Here is a 10,000-nt window from a genome sequence, read left to right as displayed (position 1 = left end):
TGGTGAAGGTATATGATTATATATAGCTGGAATGAATCTAGTCTGTTGATAATGTAAGTAGACTACATCAAAGGTAGGTAGTAGCTGACCTTGGTGCATTTTTATTGCATTTAAATGTTGTTACTGATCTGTCTACATAATAAATATTAATATGGGAATGTTTTAGGATATTGTACAATAAGTTTGTAGTTGATGTAAACTATAGGAAAAGGCACAGGCTGCAGTTGCTGTTTTTATCATAATGGTCCAGTGCATTGATCTTCAAACCACTGCTAGTGAATTTATTGCATTAGAGCAAAGGCAGTAAAAAGAAATTGGCACAATATGTAATAAAGTAATATGTATGAGATATTATACTTTGACTTTTTTTGTTCTTTTGATTAAAATACGTCATAGTATTTATCTCAACGCATTTAATATTTAACTGTATTTTCTCACTAAAAACAGCATTAATAAGTGTATATATTGTTATAATTTAGGGAAAGGCATTAAATTACTTACACTTCTATAATTTCTGCAGCATAGACAGTTTTGTCAGATTGTGAAAATTTAGTAAATATAATTTTAACCTACAATAGCCAATGTTTGTTGTAAAGTTGTTGTAAGTTGTGCCCACATTATTACAATGTAATATAGCATATACCTTGGAGGTTAATGATATGAAGTTGGAGACAAATATATGTTCAATCTGGATATTTTTTTTTCTACAAACAACCAATTGATCTAAAAATATTTAAATTGTTACTTGAATTTAGAATCATTAATGCATAAGAATTACCTGTCTCTGTCTTTTTTTCAACAATTTCACAAGTACTATATTTCACATTGTTTTTTTTACAATCCCCTACATTGTGATGCTATAATCAGAAGGATTGGAAATGTGGCTTTGAGTCCACAATAATTTGATAGCTTTGTGTTCACTATTATATCATACAATAGTTTTGTGTTCACTGTTTAATAATGTTTATGTCAGCATACACTGTGATATCATATTATATTACATTGTTTTGTATATGATATCATATAAGGCTTTGTGTTCAATATATGATATCACTTGTGTAAGCATGACATTACTATATCTTGCACACGAAAATTGGTATAGATTTATGTTCAATACATATTATATGTTTTCCATTTGGTGTATGATGATTTTGTGTTCACTGTAAGACATATCTTGTTTATGTTCACAACAGGATATTATCAGTCTCTTTATGTTTACTTTATGGTATTCCTTATACAAATTTCATGATCATATGAGCAAAAGGGGAGCTTGTTTTATTTGTTCACTTCTACTTCAAATTTCTACTTTGAAGTTAAATAAGGTTTGTATTAAAGAATGTTCGAAAGTTATTACCTTCCCCCCTGACAAAACAAAACAAAATCATGTCTCTCGGGTTGTATTGATTTTTTTTTTCTAATAGACAGGTAATTCTTAAACTTTAAGGTTTTACTTCAGGTTATGATTGAAAGTGTTAAAATGAACAAAGTTCCCTTGCCCCACTTATAGAATAATATTTATTGTCTAATGTTCCTTTGATGTAATGGGATCATACATAACAATATCAATAAAATTGCTCTGAACTGAATTTATAGAATTCTTTTGATATGTATGAATTAATGATTAGGGTATGTTGTAACCCCCATTACAGGTGTCAGTAAGATTTTACATTTTTACATTATTTCATGCTTATTAACCAAAGATTCTTTTGGTTCAGAAATTGTCTTCAATCTTATATTTATGAGTGAATGAAAAGGGGTAATATGGCTTTTTTATATGTATTTTAATTATCTGGATGTTTTATTATTATGAGGCAGATCCATAGAGGCCAAAAAAATAGAGTATTTAGAAGACCTGATTTAAGATGTAGATCGCAAGTTCCTATTTTATATTGTCGAAGTTATTATTTTGTGTAAGAGTTGTTGAAATGTATTTTGTATGAAAAACCTTGTAAGCAAATCTGAAAAATTTTCATCCTAACATGATAAATAACAGAACAGGCATCAATATACACTTGAAAATAAAATTGTTCATATACTGAGTAATGAATATTAGCCTTGTTCATTCTATCTAACATCCATACACTGTACTTACAGGGATATTACAAGTGGTGAGTGTGATTCATACATATTTCAGTTATTTTTTTTGTATCCAGGCACACACTCTGAAGACAGTTCTATTCCTGAAATAAAGTCGCATTTTGATCTATTTCAGTAGCAATGGCATTAAATTTTCCTGAATTCAGAATGACTTCTTTGGTCCATTTCAGTGTGTCTGAAATAGTTATAGATTTTTTTTCATCTGTATTTGGATTTATGTGGATCTGCCTCTTGCTTATAAAAGGTTTATAATGTGTACAAATTATGAAAAGGCTTCAGTATACCTGTTTGAATTCTGGTGCTGAAAACTGGTCAGAGTGTATGTAATGCATGTTATCTTTTCAAACCAGAATTTTTATGCATATTCTTTCTGAAACTATAATGCAAAAGATAATATTTAAGACAAGAATCATGTAATGTCAAATTTTAAAAGAAGACAGATTATTTATGACAAATATCTACAATCAGTGAGTCAGACTAAAATGCACAATATTATTAATACTTTAATCTTAATAATTTTAGCTTGAATAAATTGTTGAATAAAGAAATATATGAAATTTTAACATAACTTTTTTCTTGGCATTTTCAAATCTGGTGTAATTTTTATGGTTAAAATATTGTTGATTCTAAACTTTGGAGTTGTTTATTTATTTAGGTAAATGTGAGAAAAATAATTGTTGTAATGCTGTTCATCACAAAATAAAGGTATCTGACCTCTTTAATTAGTTTGCACTCACCATACACACTGTCCATTTATGACAATGCTTTAACCTGTTAAAGGTTATATTAAAATCATAAAAATATATCACAAATAAAGATTTATTTGATATATCACAAACAAAGTTTTATTTTCTATACAACCTATGCATAAGAATATTCCTCATAAATTTCCCAGGTTAGCAAAACTAACAAGAAACATTTCATTCTTTTTCCCATAAAAATATCCTACTTTCAATCGAGCAAGAAAGACCATTAAATGTGATCTGTTTTGCCATTGGCAGCATATTTACCTCTACAACTCAAAACCTTTTGTCCCTAAATATTCCTTCTTGACCTTCTCCCTTTCGCTCACAGGCGGCACCACTGGTAATATCCCCCTCCTCCTCCTATCCCTAATGACACGCGTCCAGAATGTTTTGCATATCCTATAGTTGTCAAAGTACATCCCACAAGACTCCCTGTTCATGACCTTCTCATACAGACATTTCATGGAGAGGTTATACTCCTTTATGCAGGGGTTGTTTTCCTCATGCAGGGTGTTGGTGTCTGTCATTCTGCAACCTGATTCCGGGTGTACTTTGACATTGTCCCAGTACTTGTTGCCGTGTCCCCAGCGGAAAGCATTGGTCTGGAACTCTGCCTCTCTTCCACTCCCCTTTCGCTTTTCTGTCTCTTCTACCATGACACTGTGAATAAAAACAAGCTTATCATACCAGCAGACATTATGCAAAGCAGAACAGTTAATACTTGCAAAATATCAAAATATTGTAATAACATTTTCTTCTACTACAACCTTTAGAAGAAATACTACTTACAAGATATTAAAATGTTGCAAGTTAAAATTCTTCTAGCATGATCCTGTGAAGTACAAGCTGAGATTAATTGCAAGATAATAAGATATTCTAGACTAAATTTCTAATAGCAAGATCTGAAAAAGAACAAAAAATCTGTATGCTACATCAAAATACTTTTGACTATATTATATTGTGACCTTGTGGAAAAATAGTGAAAAGTGATTATTCACAAAATATTAAAATGTTCTTGTTTTTTTTTTTCTTCTTCTTCTAGCATAACAACCCTATAATCTGAATACTAAATGATTACTTGCAGTATTAAAATGTTTGTGATTAAACTAATGTGTAATGCTAATAATCCATGGAATGGTGATCAGAGGCTGCTTGAGGGGAAAGGGAGGGAGGGAGGAAAAGAGGGGGGGCAGAAAAGGAGGGGAGAAGGAGGGGGGGAGGGAAAAGAAGGGGAACCCCCCCCCACCCCGCCGCCCCCAGGACACTGTGAAAAAAAAAGAATAAGAAATTTAAAAGGAAAGAATAGAAAATATAAAAATTTTTGAATAAATTTCCACACAACCCTTTGGGGAAAAAAAACCCCCAAAGTTTTAAAGGCAAGAAAACCAGAAGGAAGGACAGGGAGAAATTTGAAAAAAAAATTTTAGAAAAACAATAGAAGAAAAAAAAAAAAAGTTTTTTAAAAAAGAAAAAGGAGGGAAAAAGGAAAAGGAAAAAAAAAAAAGGGCCCCAGAAAAAAAGAAAAAAGAAGGAGAAAAAAGGGGGAAAAACAAAGGAAAAAAAACCAGGGGAAGGGAAGAGGGAGGGGAAAGGGAGGAGGGGGAAAAGAGGGGAGGAAAGGAGGGAAAAGGGGGAAAAGGGAGGGAGGGAGGGAGGGAGGAGAAGAGAGAGAAAGAGAGAGAGAGAGAGAAGAGGAGAGAGAAAAAAGAGAGAGAGAGAGGGAGAGAGAGAGAAAAGAGGGGAGGAGGGGAGAAAAGAGGAGAGAGAAAGAGAGAGAGGAGAGAAAAAAGGGGAGAGGAGAGAGCAAAAAGAAAAGGAAGAGAGTAACGAGAGAGAGAGAGATGAAGGGAGGGAGGAAGAGGAAGAAAAAGAGAGAGAGTGAGAGCGAGAGAGGAGAAAGAACGAGAGAGGAGGGGAGGGGAGAGAAAAGGGAGAGAGGTGAGAGGAATGAGCGGAAGAGAATGAGGGGGGAGAGAGAGAAGGGGAGGGAAAGGAGAGGAGAGAGGGGGGAGAGGGAGAGAGAGAGAGGAGAAAAGAAAAGAGGAGAGCGGAAAGGAGGAGAAAGAGAGGTGAGAAGAGGAAGAGGAAGAGGAGGAAGAGAGGAAAAGGGAGAAAAAGGGGACGAGAGGAAAGGGGGGGAAAGGAGAGAGAAGAGAAAAGGAGAGAGTGAGGAGAAGAAGAGAGAGAGAGGGGAAAAGGGAGAGAGAGAGAGAGAGGAGAGGGAGAGAAAAGGGAGAGAGAGAGGAGAGAGGAAAAGAGAGAGAGAGGAGGGAGGGAGGAGAGAGAGAGAGGAGAGAGGGAGGAGAGAGAGGGGAAAGGGAGAGAGGAGAGAGAAGAGGAGAGAGAGAGACGAGAGAGAGAGGAAAAAGGGAGAGAGAGAGAGGGAAAGAGAGAGGGAGAGAGAGAGAGAAAAGAAGAGAGAGAGAGAAGAGAGAGGGGGAGGGGGAGAGGAGAGGGGGGAGGGAGAGAGAGGGGGGAGGGGAGGGGAAAAAGAGAGAGAGAGAGAGAAGAGAGGGGGAGAGAGGGAGGAGAGGGAGAGAGAGAGGAGAGGGGAGGGGAGAAAAGAGGGAGAGAGAGAGAGAGGAAGCGAGAGAGTGAGAGGAAGAGAGAGAGAGAGAGAGAGAGAAGAGGAGAGAGAGAGGGGAGAGGGAGAGGAGGGGGGAGAGAGAGAGAGAGAGGAGAGAGGAAAGAGAGAGAGAGGGGGAGAGGGAGAGAGAGAAGAGAGAGGGGGAGAGAGGGAGAGAGAGAGAGAAACGGAGAGAGAGGAGAGAGAGAGAGAAGAGTAGAGAGAGAGGGAGAGAGAGAGAGGGAGAGAGAGAGGAGAGAGAGAGAGAGGGGAGAGGAGAGAGAGAGAGAGAGAGAGAGAGTGAAAAAGGGAAGAGGAGAGAGAGAGAGGAGAGAGAGAGAGGAGAGAGAGGAGAGGAGAGAGAGAGGGGAGAAGGAGAGAGAGAGAGAGAGAGGGGAGAGAGAGAAGAGAGAGAGGAGAGAGAGAGAGAGAGGAAAGAGAGAGGAGAGGAGAGAGAGAGGGGGAAGGGGAGGAGGGGAGAGAGGAGAGAGGAAGAGGGGAGAGAGAGGGGAGAGAGAGAGAGAGGAGAGAGGGGGAGAGGAAAGGGAGAGAGAAGGAAGAGAGAGAAGAAGGGGGAGAGAGAGAGAGAGAGAAGGGGAGAGAGAGAGGAGAGGGGGGGGGAGAAAGGGGGGGGGGGGAGAGAGAGGAGAGAGAGAGAGAGAGAGAGGGGAGAGAGAAAGAGAAAGAGAGGAGAGAGAAAAGGAGAGAGAGGAGAGAGAGAGAGAGACGAGGGAGGAGAGAGAGGAGAGAGGAGAGAGGAGAGAGGAGAGAGGAGAGAGGAGAGAGGAGAAAGGAGAGGGGGAGAGAAGAGAGCAGTGGAGAGGAGAGAGGAGGAAAGAGGAGAAGAGAGCAGTGGAGAGGAGAGAGGAGGAAAGAGGAGAAGAGATGAAAGGAGAGGAGGGAGAGGAGAGGAGAAGAGAGAGACATCAGCCAAAGATCAGTCTTTAGTGGTTCTGAGATTTCAGAGACCAATCCTAATAAACAATGTTGTTGCACAAAAATTATTCATATTTGTAATAATTTCCACTACAGTTCTTTTATATGGTCTTGTGCAACTGACCATAAATAAAGAATATAATTTTTCTTAAGTTTAATACCTGAGAGATCATACACACCATATTTAAAACTAACTAACTTAGTACGAACTCTTTACATCTGAATTTCACTTTACTGCATATTATAAGTCTCGTGGTCTTTCCTTATAACAAAACATACAGACAAAAGATTAAAAATGCTAATAATAAACTGTATACTACTATTTAGTAATGAATATTAATATCTAGCTGCTGTTTAGTGTGAAGGAAAGTAATTTTACAAAGCATTTTGTCCTTCCAAAATATTTCCCCTATATCCCCAATATACAAGTAAGATATTAAGGAGAATCATAAGCTTGCACAAAGTCTTACAGAAAAGATAAACTATTAACTTCCCACTTTCTTTAGTTCGTCTTTCACTTTCTCATGTTTACAAATTTGCAAAACTATTATGACCTACGTTAGCTGACAGGCCACTCTCCTTGAAAATGAAAAGAGCATGTAAAATTATAACTACACAATAAACTGGTCAAAAAGTGTGCATGTACTTATCTTTTATCCCATGATAAAAACAGTGCACCTAAGTCTATCTGCAGGAGTTCAATTTATATAAAGCTATAACTACAGACATTTACCAGTCTCCTCCGAGGTTCCTGCCTTGCGATGTACTGAAGACCCAACTTCAATTCTATAGCACTTGTAAATAAGTAAAATATTCTTAGCATTTTTTTTTTCACCATATTTTAAGAGTATTTGGTGGCTAAAACTGTAAAGGATCACTTTGTTAACTCTCCACCAAGTAATAAAGCCCCAGGTAACACCTACTTTCATATTAAAAGGAAAAAAAAACAGGTCACAGAAAGATACTGTGGCCATCTTCAGATACAGAACACTCCACTGCTAGCTTACTAATCTATGGAGAAAGATGTTATCAGACTGAAGGTCACAGATAATAATAACTATTCTATGTACACTATACATATAGCTATTGTTGTTTCCCAGTCATCGGCTTTTGAAAAGCAGATTGTCCCTTTAAAATCCTAGGATCTCCGGATTTGTGACAGCTTAATAACCCCTCGAAGTAAATGACTGAGACTAGGTCCAGGAACTATGATCAAAGAATCAAAATATGATGACATTGCTACAAAAAGATGTAGGTACTACATAGAAATATATGAAATAATGGATAATACTTTTTCTATCAAATACTTAATAGTTTTCTAAAAGACACTTATGTGTGATATATATGTATATATACCATACCTGACTTAGCAGAAAAACTAACTTTAATATTATAGTACAGGCTCAGAACAAAATTTGGGCAGACAATATTTTTGGCAAAGAAACATGACAAATATTTTTTAAAGGATTCTTTAAATCTGGGAAAACAATAAAATGAGGAAGTATTTTGACTTCCTCTAAGGTTCTGTAAGAATTAATTACAAATATTCAGCAAAAATAATTATAAAAATTACCTTCTGATCTGATCTGTCATCATAAAATGCTGAAGTTAAAACTACCAAGAACTTCCTATAGTTGTAAACAACCATATTACGTATAATTTCCCCCCCCCCCAAAAAAAAAACACATAAAAAAGAAAATATCTCATTCCTCTTTTTATTGAAAGGAAATCTTTAACATACCAGAATTTACAACTACTGAACGATAAAAAGGACAAAATTTTTGATTCTTAATATTCTGAGATATTCATACATATTTTGTTCTGTCAGTTCTAATATTTCAGGCAATATAATCAGAACCTACAAAACAGATCCTTAATTTTTCTTTAATTTTTTTACTTCAGGGAAAGAAATATAAGTAAACGATTATCAATTACTGTCAAAAATAAGTCTACTGAAATATGACAAAAAAGTAAGAACATGGAAAACACCTAAATCATTTACATAAGAGCATTACCCTGCACAAAGGAAAAAAAGACTCAACCACATATCAAAAACTTGTGGATGTCGCAGCCTCAGTGCATCACCCTACACCTACAGCAATGGCAAACCGACAAAAACCACATTCACTCTCGCATAGCAGGAGCCTATCAAACTTTAAGGCAATTTATTGTCATAAAAATATAAAACAAAAAAAACAAGCAACTTATAAAACAAAAACAAAAACAAGCAACTTATAAAACAAAAAACAAGCAACTTATAAAAAAAAAGCAACTTATAAAAAAAAACAAGCAACTTATAAAAAAAGCAAGCAACTTATAAAAAAAACAAAAAAAACAAGCAACTTATAAAACAAAACAAAACAAGCAACTTATAAATCAAAATTTTCTGGATTCACGTTCTGCGGAAGACGGAAAAGAATGAAATTCTCCGAAAAATTGTGCCGCCGAGAGTGTGCCTCGCGGAAAGCTGAAAAGGAAGACGAATTATTCCTTGCGAACGGTACAGAAGGTCCAAACTTTTTCCTAGGCTCTGGGTACGTAGTTACAGGAATTGGGCCATATGCAGCGTACGTATCCAAGTGCAAGTTTGCGTTTGCTGAAGTGCATAAGCCAACAACCTTGGATACCATAGGAGTGCAGTATTTTGTAAATCGGTCAAGTTCTGAAAGCTTTAAACTTAAAAAGATATTAAGTTCTCACCCATTAGGTCAATAAAAAATAATTTTATGTCCTTCTAGCAGCTGATATACATTCCTTGTAAAGATAATAATTTAAATATACCAACAATTCTTAGAAAGAGACGTAATATATACAATGATTCACAATATAATGTAATCCCACGAAAGTACAAAATATATGACATAAATACCATCATTACTATCAGCATATCCTTAATTAACATAAAAAAAAAAACACACACACATGATTAATTAACAACTATATAACTATAAACTATAACTATATAACAACAAAATTTATAATTAACGATTTTATACCATTATCACATAATTTTTTTTTTTTTATCTACTTATCTACAGTTTCATTATCACACATTAATAAAACAAATTTCCAACCACCATGCACTTTGCAATTATTGAAAAAAAAAAAAAAAAAAAAAAAAACTTACAATCGTCTCTTTGCAAATCTCTAAAAAATAATCTTCTTTCTTCTTCTTCTTTCTTTCTTTCTTCTTTTATAAGGTTTTAGACTCTTGTATAATCTATATCCCCTGGACCTATTTTCTCTCTTCTTTCTTATATTATCTCTGCTATTTATTTATTTATCTATTATTTTTTTAAAGTTTATTTTAGTCTGTCTTAAAATGTAGTAATGTTGTTACCAGGAAGAAGTTGCTTTTAGGACGTTGGCATACGATATCACTTTAATGTCCCTTTTTTTTATCATATATTTATAAACTTCAAATCAGATCAAAAGCTTCTGTCAATTGTATTTAATTGTGTGTTTTGTGTTGTGTTATTAATTGTATGTTTTGTTATATGTTATTAATTGTATGTTTTTTTAATTGTGTGTTTCTGTCATTTGTATTTAATTGTATGTTTTATTATATGTGACATATTTACTCGTGTTGATAGTTTTCATTAATCATTCTTTATATAAATTTAATTTTTTAGACCCAACCTATAACTTTGGTATA

The 10,000-nt window shown here is 35.0% G+C and overlaps 2 protein-coding genes across 3 annotated transcripts in view; one reads left to right on the top strand and one right to left on the bottom strand.

The window, feature by feature from the left end:
• LOC119575480 (metalloproteinase inhibitor 2-like) overlaps positions 1–2,814 on the top strand; it is a gene marked incomplete at its 5' end in the record, with an annotated part of 5,879 nt that extends 3,065 nt beyond the window's left edge. The window contains 1 exon segment of the mRNA XM_037923128.1: positions 1–2,814. This exon segment is cut by the window's left edge and continues 689 nt beyond it.
• Positions 2,815–2,898: 84 nt separating this feature from the next.
• LOC119575481 (coiled-coil-helix-coiled-coil-helix domain-containing protein 7-like) lies at positions 2,899–9,712 on the bottom strand. 2 transcript variants are annotated; one of them, XM_037923129.1, is made up of 3 exons: positions 9,473–9,712; positions 3,633–3,675; positions 2,899–3,503 (listed from the first exon to the last, which is right to left on the bottom strand). In XM_037923129.1, the coding sequence occupies exon 3, from the start codon at positions 3,497–3,499 to the stop codon at positions 3,110–3,112; it is 390 nt and encodes a 129-aa protein (XP_037779057.1). In that variant the 5' UTR covers positions 3,500–3,503; positions 3,633–3,675; positions 9,473–9,712; the 3' UTR covers positions 2,899–3,109. The 2 variants fall into 2 exon arrangements, with proteins under 2 accessions (XP_037779057.1, XP_037779058.1); XM_037923130.1 differs by lacking the exon at positions 9,473–9,712 and adding an exon at positions 8,742–8,999.
• Between the last annotated feature and the right edge of the window lie 288 nt (positions 9,713–10,000).

This window comes from Penaeus monodon, chromosome 7 (assembly GCF_015228065.2).
Source record: "Penaeus monodon isolate SGIC_2016 chromosome 7, NSTDA_Pmon_1, whole genome shotgun sequence".
NCBI lineage: Eukaryota > Metazoa > Arthropoda > Malacostraca > Decapoda > Penaeidae > Penaeus > Penaeus monodon.
The sequence above is the reverse complement of the archived record's forward strand: the minus strand, read 5'-3'. Positions and strand labels throughout refer to the sequence as shown.

Coding starts and splice junctions, on each gene's coding strand:
- LOC119575481 (XM_037923129.1), bottom strand. CDS start 3,499: ATGGTAGAAGAGACAGAAAAGCGAAAGGGGAGTGGAAGAGAGGCAGAG.